This window comes from Diuraphis noxia, unplaced genomic scaffold (genome assembly GCF_037042655.1).
Source record: "Diuraphis noxia isolate RWA-SAM2 unplaced genomic scaffold, SU_Dnox_SAM2 contig0004, whole genome shotgun sequence".
Classification (NCBI taxonomy): Eukaryota; Metazoa; Arthropoda; class Insecta; order Hemiptera; family Aphididae; genus Diuraphis; species Diuraphis noxia.
The window spans coordinates 29,208,712-29,227,307 of NW_028301714.1; the positions used below are offsets into that span (position 1 = coordinate 29,208,712).

The 18,596-nt window shown below is 26.9% G+C and overlaps 4 protein-coding genes across 6 annotated transcripts; 3 read left to right on the forward strand and 1 right to left on the reverse strand.

Annotated features, from left to right (window-relative positions):
* The first annotated feature begins 1,457 nt into the window (after positions 1-1,457).
* Positions 1,458-10,783, forward strand: LOC107163716 (aldehyde dehydrogenase-like). The gene is made up of 11 exons (XM_089226137.1): positions 1,458-1,526; positions 2,050-2,154; positions 2,705-2,972; positions 4,406-4,596; positions 4,678-4,791; positions 4,858-4,960; positions 5,047-5,231; positions 5,390-5,554; positions 5,711-5,868; positions 9,981-10,055; positions 10,119-10,783. The coding sequence occupies exons 1-11, from the start codon at positions 1,491-1,493 to the stop codon at positions 10,174-10,176; spliced, it is 1,458 nt and encodes a 485-aa protein (XP_089082263.1). The 5' UTR covers positions 1,458-1,490; the 3' UTR covers positions 10,177-10,783.
* Positions 10,784-11,664: 881 nt separating this feature from the next.
* On the reverse strand, positions 11,665-12,858 carry LOC107163713 (uncharacterized). Its single transcript, XM_015511254.2, has 3 exons — positions 12,527-12,858; positions 11,909-12,062; positions 11,665-11,839 (listed from the first exon to the last, which is right to left on the reverse strand). Exons 1-3 carry the CDS (start codon positions 12,652-12,654, stop codon positions 11,771-11,773), a joined length of 351 nt encoding a protein of 116 aa, XP_015366740.1. The 5' UTR covers positions 12,655-12,858; the 3' UTR covers positions 11,665-11,770.
* A 1,998-nt stretch (positions 12,859-14,856) lies between these two features.
* Positions 14,857-18,210, forward strand: LOC107163701 (putative phosphatase phospho2). 3 transcript variants are annotated; one of them, XM_089225802.1, is made up of 3 exons: positions 14,879-15,281; positions 16,000-16,168; positions 16,366-16,454. In XM_089225802.1, exons 1-3 carry the CDS (start codon positions 15,210-15,212, stop codon positions 16,449-16,451), a joined length of 327 nt encoding a protein of 108 aa, XP_089081928.1. In that variant the 5' UTR covers positions 14,879-15,209; the 3' UTR covers positions 16,452-16,454. The 3 variants fall into 3 exon arrangements, with proteins under 3 accessions (XP_015366727.1, XP_089081928.1, XP_015366728.1); XM_015511241.2 differs by lacking the exons at positions 16,000-16,168; positions 16,366-16,454 and adding an exon at positions 17,330-18,210 and having other exon boundaries at positions 14,857-15,281; XM_015511242.2 differs by lacking the exons at positions 14,879-15,281; positions 16,000-16,168 and adding an exon at positions 17,330-18,210 and having other exon boundaries at positions 16,370-16,509.
* On the forward strand, positions 16,454-16,936 carry LOC107163702 (transmembrane protein 203). The gene has a single exon (XM_015511243.2). The coding sequence runs from the start codon at positions 16,454-16,456 to the stop codon at positions 16,877-16,879; it is 426 nt and encodes a 141-aa protein (XP_015366729.1). The 3' UTR covers positions 16,880-16,936.
* Positions 18,211-18,596: the final 386 nt, after the last annotated feature.

Consider the following 18,596-nt stretch of genomic DNA (forward strand, 5'->3'; position numbering starts at 1 on the left):
ATTTTAGATTCTAAACAGCAATGAATGTATTGATTTTATTAAACAAAAAGTTTAAATTAAAAATATATATAGGTAGGTATATAAATTTATTTATTTCAAGATAGCATGTATTTCATACTGCAATATGTACATTTAAAAAAAAGAATAACCCTATACAAAGTATATACATTATACTTATACATATCTAGGGTGTAAGACATAAATCAATTGATTTCAAGATAATATCCACAAAATATTGTATTATAATATTTATTCAATGTATATTATAATATTAACAATTTTATATATGATCAACTGTGTTAACAATTTTAAATTAATTAACATATAACCTGTGTATTAATAATTATATATATATATATATATATATGTATACAATATGACCAATGTTTAAAAAATTTTAATGATAGGTACTTTTAATTTTTGGTATATTTAATTATAATTATTTTTTATATATTTGACCAATAATGTGTAAACAATTTTTAAATAATACCTAATTTAATACCTTAATTTTAATTGTTATAGGTATATTTAATTATTGTAATTTGACTTTTTTTTCTGACTACCATTGGGCTCACAGTCGCAACAGGTGTGATCGTTATAAAATGTAACATTGCATCTTAATAATAATAATAATAATAATTTACGGTTATTCGACATCCCTGACAACCTGTACGAACCAATTGGTCCACTTTCTAACTATCAAAAGATAATTTGATATCAGCCGTGCGTCAGTAGAGAGTGTTTAGTGTTGGTGGTGCAACAATCACCAAAAAAAGAACTAATACCTATGACTGATAAGCATTTCGAACAAATTATGTTCTTAAAATGCAACACACAAATGTTCGATTAATATTATATATTAATATATTAAGAATGATTCAGAATTAAATTGATTTTTTTGTTTTGTATTTGAAAATTATGTCAAATACTTTTAAAAGTATTACTCAAATACTTTACTATAGATAGTATTTGGGTGGTATTTTAAATACTTTATTTTATAAGTATTTGAGTAATTACTTAAATACTTTTTAAAAGTATTTTTTACAACACTGCCTAGTGCCTATCATGTCATATAAATGTTGGTAATTGTTTGTATGGTGTAGCTATAAAAAATAATATAAAGTAATAGTTATTTATAATACGATGTTAAATGTTAATATATATGATATCCCCACCATTGTTTGAGAGAATGAAATGAGTATGACAATGATTATGAATTATGGTATACACAAATATGCAGTTATACCTTATATACCTATGTATGTTTGACGTACCAATATTTATTATGTATACCTCTGTGGATACTGCAACACATTCATATTATATTAGATTTATTTACTGTCCGCTTTATGGTAATTTAGCAGGTACCTATAGTCAAAAGTTACAAGTGTAGTAAAATTCTGTCATAAGCTCTTTAGTAAACGATTGAAACATTATAAGAATTTATTTCGTTTAAGGTTCATTTAATCAAATTAATAAATTATATAAAGATGGCAAACCCAAATGTGAAAATTCAATATAACCAGGTAATTACTTACCTACCTACTTTATAATCCATAATTGCATACAGATATTTATTATCTATAATATATTATACCTACTATAAAGTTACCTAAATTTTTTTAGACTTTCAATTTCATATTTGATTGGAATAACATTTTTTTTTATTAATATTTTAATAAAGCATTTTGACTTATTGGTTAATTCTAAATTATAACTCACTAGGTAAGTTTCAAAATTCTAAAAATAATAATAAGGTTTTTACTTTTAATTGTAAATTTACTAGTTATTTTGAAAAGTACCTATTGAGAAATGTTTAACACCTAAAGTATTAACCAGCTCTAATTTGCTTTTAAAAACTACCATCAGTGTTTAAATTAAAGCATTTTACTGACAAAATTTAACGAAATTGAATAAAAATAATTTTAAAATCAATATTCTATACATTCATCCCTCCTCTTAAAATCTAAAGTTTTATATATTTTTGTGACTTATTTATACTTCACAAATAAATTATAACTTTAATTGAGTATTTCTTCATTGTTTTAGATATTTATTAACAACAGTTTCGTAAACTCAGTTAGTGGAAAAACGTTTTCTACTATCAATCCGGCTAATAAAAAAACAATCATCAATGTTGCTGAAGGAGATAAAGTAAGATATATATTACATGAAATTAGTGTTTGTAATATATTGGTCATACAACATTTACTTTAATATAAGTAAAGTACAATTTGGTATTATTAGTTTATTAAATTAATAGATAAGTGGATTAGTTAATTAATGTGTTTGAGTTAAATTATGTCTCAATGATTTTCTAACAATTATAAATCTTTAACGAGTGTAAATAGTTTTGATATTTGTGTCAATCACTTATTAGTCAATTAAAGATAGTACACTATCAATTTCGCTTATTATTACTACTTAATTATGACATTAAAAAAAAAAATAATGGAACTAGGTCTTTATTGAATGGATTAGATCATATTATATTGTATTGTGTACCTACTTTATATAGTTACTACTATAATTAGTCTTTACCAGTCTTCTGTGAATATCTATTAAAAATATAATAAATACAAAAAAATTTTTGATTCTGTATAAATTAATTACAACTTTATATTTAGGTACACTTATGGATATGTATATTAATAAATTAAATGAAAGTTAAAAACAATATTTAAATTACCATGTTTTACTATAGGAAGATGTTAATTTGGCTGTTAATGCAGCAAAGGCTGCATTTCAACCAAATTCTGAATGGCGTACAATGGACGCATCTGCGCGAGGCAAATTGATCTATAAGTTTGCAGAATTGATTGAAAAAAACAAAATTAATTTGGCAAATTTAGAATCATTAGACAATGGAAAACCTTATAATAGTTCTTTATTAGACGTACAGTTGGCTGTTTCAACTCTTCAATACTATGCTGGATTTGCTGATAAAATTCATGGGAAAACTATACCATCAGGTAGATAGTTATTTATATAAATAAGTGAAGCAAGAATATTTTATTTTTAGGGGTAATAATTGGAGGGATGACTTACAAACTTTGAATTTATGGACGAATCTTTTCTAATACAGTAAATCCTTATTAATATTGTATCGCGATTACTTCGTAGAATTTTAAATCCTCATGTTCTGTTTAACAATGCAAAAGTTTCAGTATAACCTTGTTGGGTTTATTATACTTAATATGAAATATTGTATTCAACCTTACACATAGTTCATATGGGCTTTTAGAATATAAAGTTTTATTCAGGGCTATTATTGATTTTATTGATATGCCTTATGCCTATCATATGATTTTAATAGGTGCATGAATATATACAGAACTTTATACAATCTAAAATACAATATATTTTTGTTTAAATTATTATATAGTTAATATTAAAAAACGTTATTATTTTATAATTTATAAGTTATAACTTAATAAGTACCTATTTAAAGTCTTGATAAACAAAGTGAAGTGATATATGGTTACTCTGCAACATTTGGGTTGTTTTTTTTTTTATAAATAAATGTATTTACAATCTGTAATATAATAAAACAATAAGTTAATTTGAGATATTTTTTTACAAGGTTCTATGGCTTGAGTGAATAGTCCATTGACACTACACCCAACTGGCTTTTTATTTTTTTTTATTCAGTGAAGTAAATCACGAGGCCAATTTCGTTTTAGTTGATGGGGAGGGTTATCCGGGAGAGTCTTAGAGGAGAGGTTTGAAATGTACGGGTTTGGATGATTATTTGTTTTAGAATGAAATTTTTTATATTGTGTTGAAACGAGAGTGTGAAGAGTTGGAATGACCAGGTCTTTATGGATTGTATGATTACTAACATACCAAGATGCATTTGTCAAAAGACGGAGACTAATCGACTGAAAGGATTGGAGAAGATTTAGGTCTGAGTTTTTGGTTGAGCCCCAGATTTGAATACCGTATGTCAATGCAGGACAAATGAATTGTTTGTATACAAGAGTTTTGTCAATTGGGTTGTTTAAACTATAAATACTTATAAAGTTATAACTCAAATAATACATAGAGTATTACTTTTAAGTAACACTCATCCTAAATTTAATTCTTATTTGTTGAAATATTCTGCTTTTTAAGATGGAATTAAAACAATAATTATTTTCAAAAACATAAATACTTTTTGAATAATGAGTGTCCAATGTTATAAGAATCACCATGTATATTTTATTCTTTAAGAGGACTTTTAAAAAAAGTAGTTGAACACTTTAATATATGTATATGAATATAGAGTTCAAAACACAAACATAAAGTCTACATGGAAACTATCTGATGTTATTCTATGCTATATTGTGATTTCAGATTTCTAAAGATTAAAAATGTTCACTTGTACTTATATTTGTTATTATTTGATAAAATATTACCTTTATAGATGGGCCATATTTTACTTTCACCAAATGTCAACCTGTCGGAGTAGTTGGATCAATTATACCTTGGAACTATCCAATTGCTATAGCCACAATAAAATTGGGACCAGCACTTGCTACTGGATGTACTGTTGTATTAAAGCCAGCTGAACAAACTCCTCTTACTGCTCTGTATCTGGCTGCATTATCTAAAGAGGTAACATTTTAAATATATACATAAATAAATACAATATCATAATATTTAGCATAGATAATGTGCAACATTTTAATCTTTTAGGTGGGATTTCCTGATGGAGTCATTAACGTTGTACCTGGGTATGGTCCAACTGCAGGTAAAGCTATAGCTAGCCATCCGGATGTAAATAAAGTGACCTTTACTGGATCAACAGAAGTAAACATTCATTGTTAAATAACTGTTTTCATAATTTAAATTTAATATATTTTTGTTAAAAATAAGGTTGGAAAATTAATTATGGAAGAAGCTGCCAAGTCTAATTTAAAACGTGTATCATTAGAATTAGGTGGTAAAAGTCCTCTTGTAATATTCGATGATTTTGATGGTAAATATTTTGAAAATTTTTTTGTGAATTTTTTATTTTTAACTAAACTACACACATACGGTATTCTATATTATTTATATACACAGTTGACGAGGCTGTTAAGATTGCTCATGATTCAATATTTGTCAACATGGGTCAAAATTGTTGTGCTGCTTCTAGAACATTTGTTCAAGAAAACATTTATGATGAATTTGTTAAGAAAGCCGCAAAATTAGCATCTAATAAGAAAGTTGGCGACCAATTTGATGTTGATACACAAATATGGCCTTTAGTAAGGTTTTAAAATATTAACAAATTAACAACTAAATATAAAACATTTGATGTAGGTATGTTTACTATACATACTGTTTGTCAACCTTCAATTACCTAATTTAATAAATTATATTATAAAATTATACCAAATATTATTTTACTTAATCACATTCTCAGGTAAGTGAAGAACAATACAACAAAGTTTTGAGTTATATTGAATCTGGTAAAAAAGAAGGTGCCAAATTAGAAGCTGGTGGATCCAAAGTTGGTGACACAGGTTATTATGTGTACCCTACTGTATTCTCAAACGTAACTGACAATATGAAAATTGCCAGAGAAGAAGTAAATATACAATTTTATAAATCTACTGATTTTAATGATTTTTCAGAATATATGATATTATTTTATCAACTAATGTACCAAGTATAATTTTTACAATATTAAGTAGGTACATCTTATAAAAAGGATAATGTGTTAGTAATCTTTGCATTTTTTCAGATATTTGGACCGGTTCAGCAGATTATTAAATTCAAAACATTAGATGAAGTGATAAACCGAGCTAATGACACTAAATATGGATTAGCTGCTGGAATACTAACTAAGAATATGGATATTGCAATGAAGTATATGGACAATATTAATGCTGGTGCAGTCTGGTAATTATTTATAGTAAATAGTGTTTTTTGTTTTTTGTTGTCTCATTACCCGTGGCAAAAATATAGTCTAAAATCTTTAAAATCTTGGTGGGGGGGGGGACTTGAAATATAAATTGACATAATATAATTTATTATACTTATAAATTTGAGTTTAAGGAAATATTTAGCGGTCTTCAGAAGTTTGTTTTTGGTGCCTTCCTCCCCCTCATTTATAATTACAGTATAGTATATGGTTGTAATTCAAAAACTAATCACTGTAAATACTTGAAATTTTCACCAAATTTTTATGTCAGTGTTATCTATATACAGTTAAATTTTAAAAATTTTTGACTTTTTTTGAGTTATTTATAGACCACTGAAATTTTCAATTTTTTTTAGAATTTTTTTTTGAAGTGTCGGTAAAAAAATGTTGGATGACCAAAAAAACTTGAAAATTTAATACAAGGTTCCTTATGAGTTGTTCTTATTGTAGCTAAAAAAAATAAAAATCGTAAGACAATTTTTTTTAATAAGCGTTTATACGAGTAGTTCAAAATTTTACGAAATCTGTCAAAAACGCGAAAATTTGCAAGTAAGTTTGAAGTTGAAAAATCATAAAATTTTTTGTGTTTATAACTAAGGATTAAAAATGCAACACTAAGTTTTCCTTCAAGTAGCTATAGAGAAAACTCGAAGCATCATTATAGGAAAAATTTTAAGTGCGTTTGAATTTTAAATTTTTATGAATTAGCGTAACGATTTATCCTGAAACGATTTTAAATATTTGTTATTGTTCAAAAAGTATAAGTCGTAGATACTTGAAAATTTTATCAGTTATTTAGATTGGCATTTTCTTTACATGATTTAATTTTCAAAATATTTTGACTTTTTTTGAGATATTTATAGACGACTGAAATTTTCAATTTGTCTGAAAATTTTTTTTTGAAGTGTCGGTAAAAAGTTTTAAATTACCAAAAAAAACTTGAAAATTTAATACAAGGTTCCTTATGAGTTGTTCTTATTGGAGCTAAAAAAAATTAAAAATCGTTAGTCACAATTTTTTTTTAATACGTAAAAATTACGGCAATTTTCAAATTATCTTAGATAGAAATTCATAAAAGTTTTTCTTTTTAGATCTAAGATTTTAAAATTTAATACAAGGCTCCTAACATATTTTTACAATAGCAGTTGAAAAATAAGAGAAATATATAGTCACAAATTTTTTTTATAAGCATTTACAGTTCAAATATTGACTAAATACGTAAAAATTACGGCAATGTTCAAATTATCTTAGATAGAAATTCATAAAAGTTTTTCTTTTTAATTCTAAGATTTGAGAATTTAATACAAGGCTCATAATATATTTTTACAATAGCAGTTGAAAAATAAAAGAAATATATAGCCACAATTTGTTTTACATGCATTCAAATTTTAATTTTGACCACATACCTACGTAAAAATCACAAAAATTTGTAAATTATTTTATCCTAGAAATTCATAAAAAATTTTCCTTTTATATTATCTAAGATTTGAAAATTTAATACAAGGTTCCTAAAATACTTTTACAATAGCAGTTAAAAAATAAAAGAAATGCATAGTCACATTTTTTTTTACAAGCATTTAAATTTTGACAACACACGTTAAAATCACGAAAATTCGCAAATTATTTTAAGCTAGAAATTCATAAAAACTTTTCTTTTTAAATCTAAGATTTAAAAATTTTTAATAATCTATAATATATTCTAGACAGATAAACCGTCTTCGCTCAGAATCATTTTTCGTATACAGTGATATAATATTATTGGATTCAAATTTAATTCCATCCATTACAGTAACCCACTTGTAACCTACTGTACATCAGAGCGACATCCACGACTTAGTCGACTTACCCGCCTTTGGTATAATAGGTTAGGTTATAAATCATTATGTTATTTTCTCATTACCAAGAATCAATATTAACAGGTAATATAGGTAATATAGGAATATATATTTGTTTATTGGTAACATTTATTTATTGGCTTAAGAACTTTGATTTTAAATTTCCTACACCAAATTTTGAAATTAGTTAACTGGACTTGGTATATTTATTTAAAATTGTGTATACAGTAGTAAAATTATTTGTGAAAAAGTATACTTTTTGGGTTTCAAAGAAGTTTCATTTTTAATCATAATTCACATTTATTACAAAAAAAATCTGTTAATGTATTGATATAAATATTATGTAAGTAGGTGAGTAGGTTTTAGTCTACTAATATTTTACATGGTTTATACTGCAATTACATATTTATTGTGTTGGCATTTTTACAACTTTCAATAATATTGAACTATTAAAATAAATATATATATATATATACTTTACGCTATAATATTAATAATCGAAAATAATAAGTAAAACACCTGGTTATTTCAAAACATTTAAATATTTAGAAAAAATTGTAGTTACCGTACATAAACTTTGTAAGTGTGCGTATACGAAGACGCTTTATTTAATAATAATAATTAGCTGTAATAATAAAGTGATAAATGTGTCAACACATAAATCAGGTTGTTATAGCAACCATTTATAAACAAAATTTCCATCATAAATATCAAAATCCCCGTTTAAGCAACTCTTTAAAATGCGAATTTTGAAAAATCCTTTCTTAGTGCGCCTCTACATTGCAAAGAAACCTGTATACAAGATTTTAAGTCTTTAGACCCATCGGTTTGGTCTGGGCGTTGATGAATCACCCAGGACAAGTCTCTTTATATATATGAAATCTGATCTATCTTAAATCTATATATCTATCTAGTTCTAAAAGACTATAAGTTAATAGTTTGGGATAAATTTACAATAGTGGCTTTGAAGCTTTCAATAGAACATTAAAAGATATAAGAGGATATAATATAGTTTGATGGGTGGACTCACTGTGCTGTTAGCAGGAGATTTTCAGCAAACATTACCCGTTATACCTAGGGGTACAAGGGCTGATCAAGTAAAGTCATGTCTAAAAGCTTCGTATTTGTGGCCACACATCCAGAAAGTTGCACTTCATAAAAATATGAGGGTCCATTTGAAAGGTGACACATCTGCTGGAATTTTCGCTGAAATGTTACTTAAAATAGGAGACTGAAATTTCTCATCATTGGAAGTTGAGATAACTATTCCCTCAAATTTGAGTACAGTTGTTAGCTCTTTATCAGAACTAATTTCCAGAATTCCAGGATTTACCCAGATATAATAAATATCAAGATGAAATCCATCGAAGGGTTGTACGAGTGAGCCATCTTAACTCCTAAGAACGATAAGGCAGCCGAAATCAATGAAATTCTAATCAACGAATTTAATGAAAAAGCTGTTGAATATAAATCTTTTGATTCAGTGATCTATTCGGATGTTGCTGTCCTTTACCCTTTAGAATTTCTTAATACTCTGAATCCTTCTGGTCTTCCATCACATAAACTTATCCTTAAAATTGGAGCACATATAATGTTGTTAAGAATCTTAACCCACCTAAATTGTGTAATGGAACTAGATTGCAAGTTTAAGCTCTGCACAAAAATATAATAGAAGCTATAGTTATTACTGGGTGTGCTAGAGGAGATATAGTTTTAATCCCGAGAATAGTGTTGATTCCAACTGATGATCCATTTGAGTTTATAAGAATACAATTCCCACTCAAAGTTTGCTTTGCTGTCTCAAGGAAAATCATTGAGCATGGTAGGGGTTGATTTGAGAGAAGAATGTTTTTCACATGGACAGTTCTATGTTGCATGTTCTAGAGTTATCTCTGCCAGTAGTTTGGTTATCTAGCCCCAAAAGGCAGTACCAAAAATACTGTTTATAAAGAGGTATTGAGACGAAAAAAATATGTTAATTTTTTTGGTTTAGATAACACCATAATGTATATATTAATGTTACAATGACATTGTAAAACCTAATTAGTTTTAAGAGTTTACAGAAATTTCTATACAATGCATGGGCAATCTAGGATCAACATATCTAAAAGCAGCCTGTAATAAATATAAAAATTGATAAAATAAAAGTAATAGTAGGTAACACAAAAAACTGTACACGGGCGAAGCCGAGTTATTCAGCTAGTATATATTATATATGTATAAAGAAGTTTTTAAATGTTCATAATAAATTGCAGGATTAACAGTTACCTTGTCTTCTCGGCACAAATCACATTTGGTGGATTTAATCAATCTGGAATTGGTAGAGAATTGTAAGAATTTTAAATTCTAATTTTTTTTATATGACAAATATTAAACCATTGTTGTGTTCATAGAGGAGAAGATGGTTTAAAAGAATACTTGGAAATCAAAACTGTCTCCATTAGACAATAAATTTCATACAATATTACAAGCAAACACAAAATATATTGTATACAATATACATTAGTATGTAATTTAAATATTCCTTTATTTTATTAATAAAATAAAATGTCTTTTTAATGTTTAATTAAACCAACAAACCCTTTGATATTTTAAAAATATGTGTATTGTTTATTAGCTTATAACTGAAGTACTGATATTACCTATATTTTAAATAATAATTAAATAATGTAATACTGAGATATTATTTGAAAATAACCAACCAAATATATAAGAAATTACTATTTGGAACCATAGACCCTAGTGACAGGGGATGCCTACTGCCAACTCATATAGTTTTCCTCTATTAAAAGCTGACTAGGAAACTATTGGTTACACACTCCAAAATTAATAATGATATGCTTTTTAGAGAAACTCAAAAAAATATATATAAAAAATTAAAATTAATTAGATTTCATTGTAAATTTGTCTTAATTTTGATCTTGATTAAATCTTTATGTTTAATGACAAATAGGTAATTAGATTACAACATATTATTATACAGTGGAACATAAATTTTAACTAATAAATTGTTAAATGTATTTTTATTTGATTAAATTTGTTAATTTATGACTGGTAATGTGTATATTTTATTTTATTTTATTAAATATACGGGATAAGTCCTTTGAACATATAAACACATTATGCATATATAGCTACACATTAATTGTACAATTTATGATATAATAATAAAATTAAGAGCTAGACAGTAAATCACAGGCATAGAAGAAACAAAGGGTCAACATTAGCATTTGACATCATATGTGTAATAGGTTCATTTTTAAGGTAATTAGTGAAAGGAACATAAAAAGGAGAAATAGATCGGTAATGATGTTGAGGTACTCTAAAACAAATTAAGGAAAGTAAAATGGGAGAGTCAATATTACCTTGTATCTAACTATTCAGGAACTTAATGCCCCAGATCCGTCTAGGCTCAGCCATATTATAGCCATATATTGAATTTATGGTGAAGCTAATGTATACCTGAGCTCACCTGTATAGGGGTAACATCTCTATCTCAACCTTGGTCAGTTGTTCTCCTCGATGATCAGTAATACGGGTTATGAATTATTAACTAAAATGTATAGCATTTAAGTTAAATATACTAATTAAGTTATTAATCCAATTTATATACTTATACAATGATAAAAAGCCTTTAAACCATTACAACATATTTGAATACTGATTATGCTTGAAATGCGTGTTTATTATGAACATTTTATAAATAATATAAATATTATTACTGACCTGTATCATATAATATATTATTATCATTTACCAATAATATTAACATATAAAATATACCTAATAGTCTTTTAAAATTTGTATTGGTTTATGCATAACATTCTGCACCACATTATCTTATTTTTAAAATTTGAGTGCTATATTAAATGTGTACAGAACGTTTTTAAGGTATAATTAGAATATAGCAATAAGTAATAATGTAAAAACATACAACAATTATTAACGATCAATGTAAATTTATTAGTGGATTATTCACTTTTCATAGATTATTTTTCTGGATTATATATATACTACATTTAACTAAATAAATAATAACATATAATTATTCAATTGGCGGTACTCCCAATTCTTCATCAGTCCATTCTGAGGAATCAGGATACGGAAAATCTCCCTAAAAAGATACAAACCAGGTATAAAAATATATTATAAAATAACACCATGTCACATTAGATATACATACAAGCAAATGTTCAGGTTCAGAGTAACATTTATACAAAACAAAAGCCAAAACTACTCCCATTGAAACATCGGCAATAGTATTATTCCTCTTATCTTTTGCAGTGAATGGTATTTGATCGCGGTAATGGAAATCATAGTTCAAATCTAATACATAGCTAAAAAAAAATCAGTAAATATACATTATTCACATGATAATTGCTTGTTAGAACTTAAAATAATAATGAAGTATTGCAATTTATAAAATAATACATTTAACAATTTATTCAGTACCTACAAACATTTTAAAAATATACCTATATACAATTGTATGTATATTTTTGATGATTTAAATAAGTTATTTTACTTAACTCAATGGTATTGAGAATGTAATATATTATTTTTATCTTCAAAACAGAGGAGAACATTTAATCATTTTGAGATTATAGCACTGCATTTAAGTTTAATTGATAGATTTAAATATTAAGATTATTTTTAACAACTCATTTCAAACATAATGGGTAGTTGTTTTGGGAAAGATTTTGCTACAAAGCCATCTAGGATGTATTGGGGCTTTCCAGATAGAACGTTTTTTACAAATCAAATGTGTTGCGGTCATGAGTAAAATTAAGGTTGTACATACTCGGAGTTCAGTGATTCTCTTGGAGCAACTGACTTAGTCCGTGCTGATGACACATGCAGAGGTCGAATCTGTTTAAATAAGCACACATTCCTGGGAATGGTTTTTTTTAACAAACTTAAACCGCTCATTTGAGTTGTGATGGTCGCGACTGAAAGAATCAAAATGAACGAATCTGTCGAGTGACTGAATCGCGACCGAATGATGTACTTAAAATATTCGGTCAAAATGTCAAATCATTAATCAAATAACGATCTTTACTTCTTTAGATCTTTAGAAGGTTTTTAATGAAACTTTCCTTTCGGTCCTGATGGCTGATACGGATGGCACAGAATACAGATTATATAATCTGTGGTAGTATCAAAGAACAAACAAGGAGACGTATATTATCAGGGGGGAAAAGTACGAATATAGCTCGCGCTCTATCTATGTTCATATTCATGAACCATTTAATATTAAAAAAATTATGAACTTTCCCTCCAATTTATAAATGTCAATAATTAGTCAATGAATGAATAAATAAAAAATAATTAGTCCACGGACTAAAATATAGTAGTTCAATCATAAAATATCATATTTAACTAGTATATTAAATCGTATGATACATATTTAAATATTTTGTTCATTCAATAAGCGTAAATGTTCAATTCTTGGATGTAAAAGTGGAGAAAATGAGAAAAAATAACACTATTCAAAGTGAATAGTTATAATACAATAGCTTGGGAATCAGCAGAAAGTAATACAATAAACAACCAATTCAAGTCCTTAAACTATATTTGTTCTGAATATTTTTTCTGATTATTCAATACCATCTGATGTTGCTGAAGTATGTAAAATATAAATTATAATATATAATTGTAATGAAGTGAAATAATAAATACAATTGTTTATAATATTTAACTATCTAATACAATGTTTATACATTCAATTTATTTTTTAAAAGGGATTTGTTAAAAGGAAAATATATAAGTTAAAAAAGGGGACAAATTCGAGTTTGGTCCCAGATTTAAAAAACAGCATGAGTTGGGTCCCGGTATATATTATGGAGTACCTACATTATAGTTGTATCCCGGTATATTTTTTTGGAGTATATGAGTTCGGTCCCGATATATTTTATGCAAAGGTGGGCAAGTTAATGAAAATAATTAACTAAAATAAATTAAAATTGATGTTAAGATATAAAATAAAATAAACTTAACTCAGTAAAACATTGTATTAATTTTTTTTCAAGTCATAATATTCATAAGTCATAAATTGAACGAGTATTTTGGTTTGTATTAACATTTACCAAGTTAAACTTTACTGTTGTAAGCATAAAACTTATTATTAATTAAGTACTCGACGATCATTTACAGTCCTGTTTATCTTATTCCGTGAGTAGTGACGACTATATAATCGCAGAATCACTTTGCCATCTTCTACCCAGTCACGACACCGGCAGACGACGACATACATATTGTAATGATCCTCATTATTGTTATTTTAATATGTAAAACAATTGATATATGTAGTTATGTATTTATATTCACTGACATTCATCGACTTTGAAATAACCAGATTATAGGAAATAGCGTTATCAAAGGTGAAAACTGGAAATAGCATACACCTTTGATTAGACGGACGTCATGATTACAATAGGACTCCACGTAGCATAAATAGGGAAGTCATAGAGTAAGTCGGGGAGTCGATTACTAGATACGAGACGACAATGTACTTGTAATATAGTGATTAGCTGTTATTAATAAAATACTTTATGTTAATGTAAATCCGTGTATCTTTATTATACCTCCAATACAAATTCGAGTGCTGAAGCGGACACGTTACAGCAATATACAGCCACTAACAGTTTGCTAACGTTCTTACGGACTGAATCAGTAGATTCGATTCGATTCAAATTATTCGGATCGTTCAAATGATCTGAATTGCCCACCTCTACCGCTCATAATTTCGAGTGATGAATGTCAATAATGGTCAGACACGCGTACTTATAAATTTCAGACGACTAGAAACAAACCTACTACCCCGTATCCGTGTGTTAAAATTTTATGATTTGTACTGACTGTAATTGGTCAGCAGTCGCCAGTCAGTACTACAGAAATATACTATACTTATAATATCTGTAGTCAGTCCTCAGAAGTTCTTTTATAAAAAAAAAAATAAAAATAGTTCGCTTGTTCAATAGAGTATTATCTGTGGTATTAGTGGTATTACTTTATGGCATGATAAAATATTTTATCAAGCTTTATGGCTTGTTCTCTAAACGTTATCATCTTATCAATAATTAGTGATGCGATTAAATACATTTTAAACAGCTGTGAATCAAAAAGCATGCAAGGTTTTGATATGGGTATTATTGGTAGCGTCAACTACTAGTAAATCGTCGAATCGTGAATCGTGATTCGTGATCTGAATTCTGAATCTGAGTATCAAACGATCAGCCCGAGAATCAGTCAGTATTTAGTATTTACTACCTATATTTAATCTTTCCTTATTTGTGGACTTGATATACGACTATACGAGTAAACCACTGTAAAACCAACTATCGCCATTTAACATTCAAGACTCCAGTGAATAGTGATACCACAAATCAACATTAATTTAACGGCAAACCTTAAGAGTTATGATTAAATTGAATAAATAGTAAATTCTAGAACAGTAGAACCTAATATTCTTAAAATAATTTTCCATGTCCTCTTTATCAACATTAGAATCAGTTTTGGTGAAAGAACTATTTGTTTCATCAAAAACACCCGTTCAGGTAATTATATATTATAATGTATAGTATGTATTTAGGTACTTAGTAGTCAATATGTAAAGTCATGAAGAACATTATTACTAACACTCATGCTTGAAAATCAACAACCAACACATGACCATTGTGCATTAGATAGATGAATATTTTATTTTTGAAGACTTTAATGTGTATTTGACTAGAGCTTAGATAGTATTGAATTCTAAATCAACAATTATTACCAATACTTTTGTTTTATTTTTTGGACATTAAAATTACACTTGATCTTTCATATTATTATATTTAGCCACTTATATGCTCACTACCTGAAAAGTAAATTCATGAAATATTTTTTTTTAATTTTAAACAAATATTAATAACACATTTGTTTAAATATTAGTTTGATAAAACAATTATTAACCTAATAAAATATTGTATATTCGTATCAGTTTATATATCCCTTTTTAGTTGCAATACTGTTTAATTTTGTGAAATCCATAATTGTAAACAATAGTTATAACTAATGTGCTTATACTATCATGGTAATTTATTGTTAAAGTTATAATTATTTACTTGTTAAAATTATGTGTGCATAATAAATCAATATAATAAAATAGTGTCAATTTAAAATATTAAATTAGAATACAAAAATTCATGTTAATCATTATTTTTACATAACATTTTTTTATCAACTTTAAATTATTTTACATATTTGGCTTTAGTTATTAAATTTAAAATTTTTTAGTGTCATTTAACACGAGCTGTCAAACATCTAGAGTTAGATAATTCAGTTTTAATATTAAATGGTCTTGGAAAAGCCATCAACACAACAATTGATGTTGCGTTGAAGCTTCAAGAAAAATTTCACAACACAATCAAATTGGATATACAAACATCTACAGCTGATATAAAAGGTATGTTATAAAACATATTGTGTGAAAAAATAACATTTTATATGGTTTTCCATAATTACTCTGTTAAGCTTGAAAAAATGCAGATTCTCCAATTAAATTGCGGTTCACTTGTGACAGGGTGCTAAAGAACCGAGGCATGTTCTCTTGCTAAACAGAGTATATTTATTTTATATTGTTAAATAATTTTTTGTTTTTAGATATTTTAGAGCCACTTAATGAAGATGATGATTATGAAACGAGAACACGTTCCCTATCTTCAATACATATAAAAATAACCAAGTAAAAATGTTATTCGCATTGCAAGAGCTGGTGAGATGGTTGGGGCTGACAGTCTTCGAAATGTTAGTGCATCTTATTGCCCTGTTGGTTTTTACAGTTTTTTTGGCACTACGGTTAGATGATGTCGCTTTTGCATCAACTATACCAGGTTCCTATGATATATGGATAGTGTTTTCGCCCTTATTTATAGCAGACGCGCTATGCACATATTTTAATGTCATTGTTTTGATACGTCTCTACATTGAAGGTCACATCAAAGAAGCTGTTACAAGAACTGTTTGGTCATCAGCCTTATTATTTGTTTGGTCTTTATTTAAAGTGTTACTTTGCAGAAGACTAGCAGGACTTTCAAATCTAGATTATTCAGAAATTATGTCCCCCATATTCATTGTATTACAACTCATTGCGATACGTGCATGTCAGCTACACTAATTAAATAAAAAAAATGCTCTTGTAAATTTAAAATATAAATAAACACAATTTTTTTTACGTTACTCTTGTTGTTTTTTCACATAATATTATTCATGGGCGTCCCCTGGGAAGGGCAAAACAGAGCATTCTCTCTTAGAATTTAAAACTTGTTTTCTAAAGCATTATCTGTAATGTGCCAATTTTGTAAACATTGATAACTTTTAAAATGTAAGCATTAAGTATATAAAAATATCTAATTTATTTTTTAAATTAATTTTACTCTCCTCCCCTTCAGAAAAATGTATGGAGACGCTCATGGTATTATAAATCCCTATCATGTTCTTCTTTTTAGTTATGTGGTTAAAGAATTTTCTAGTAACATCACTACTATAACTTATTCATAACACCCACCTTATATTATAATTTTATGTTTAAAAATAATTTTAAATGACATGTCTAATATTATTTTAGGAACTTGAAAATATGTTGGCAGTTTTTGATTTCGATCACACAATAGTTGATGGCAATTCTGATGTAGTTGCTATAGATTTAATAAATCCAACCAGTCTTGTTCCAAACAGAAAAGATTTCCCAAATAATTGGACTCAATATATGCAAAGAGTTTTTGATATAATAAAAACTATTGAAATTCCAGCTGAACAAATAATAGATGTTGTATCCTTAATGAGGCCCAATGATGGTATGCCAAAGTTAATAAGAACGCTTTATGAAAACAATGTTGATATCATAGTGGCATCCGATTCAAATTCATTGTTTATTGACAATTGGTTAAAACACAATAAATTATCAGATATAGTTTCATCCATTTACACAAATCCAGCTTTAATTGTAAATAGTGCCATTAAAATTGAACCTTATACTTTTCAACACAAATGCAATTGGTGTACCACAAATATGTGTAAAGGAGCTATTGTGGAGGAATATGCATTAAATACAAATAAAAAATACGATAAAATATTATATTTCGGCGATGGTAAAAACGATTTATGCCCAGTTTTGAAATTGACTAAAAATGATATTGCCTTTCCAAGGTTGGGTTACATTTTGGAAAAATTGCTGAAGTCACATATAACTCCAGCAAAAGTGATACCATGGAGTACAGGTGAATATATTTATGAGTTCTTAAAGTCTTCTAAGCTTATTTCAGCTTAGTTAAATATGGAAGATTGTTTTCTAATAATTATTAGCATAGTTAACTCTTACAAGTATTTGTTATGTTGTATAAATCATAAATATTGTATTTACAATTTAATTTGATGTAAAATACTCATTTATTCAGTTAACTATCATTCATCAGATCAATAAATATTTTTGCACTAAAAATCATAAAACTACCTATATTATTTTTATAAATAATAAATATACCAGTGTAAAATGTTATTTAAAAAGTGTAGAGTCCAATCTTTTGTTTTTTAGTATGGATCTGAAATACACTTGAAGTAGACAAATTAATGGGAGATATAACTTTTCTATCAAATAGATTAAGCTGATCACTGATCACATAACAGTATACAAGAGTAAATATGTTATTCACTAGACTACCACAATATTGGTAGATAGTTTAGTTTCTTCAATGAACAATTAATTTTTTAATTATGGTAATACATTTTATTAAAATTATTTTTAACTTTCTTATGATCAAATTGAGTAAACTTAACTGCTCTTTTAGTAACAATACACTTAAATTATAGTAATTTTTTTGTTAATAAATTTAAAT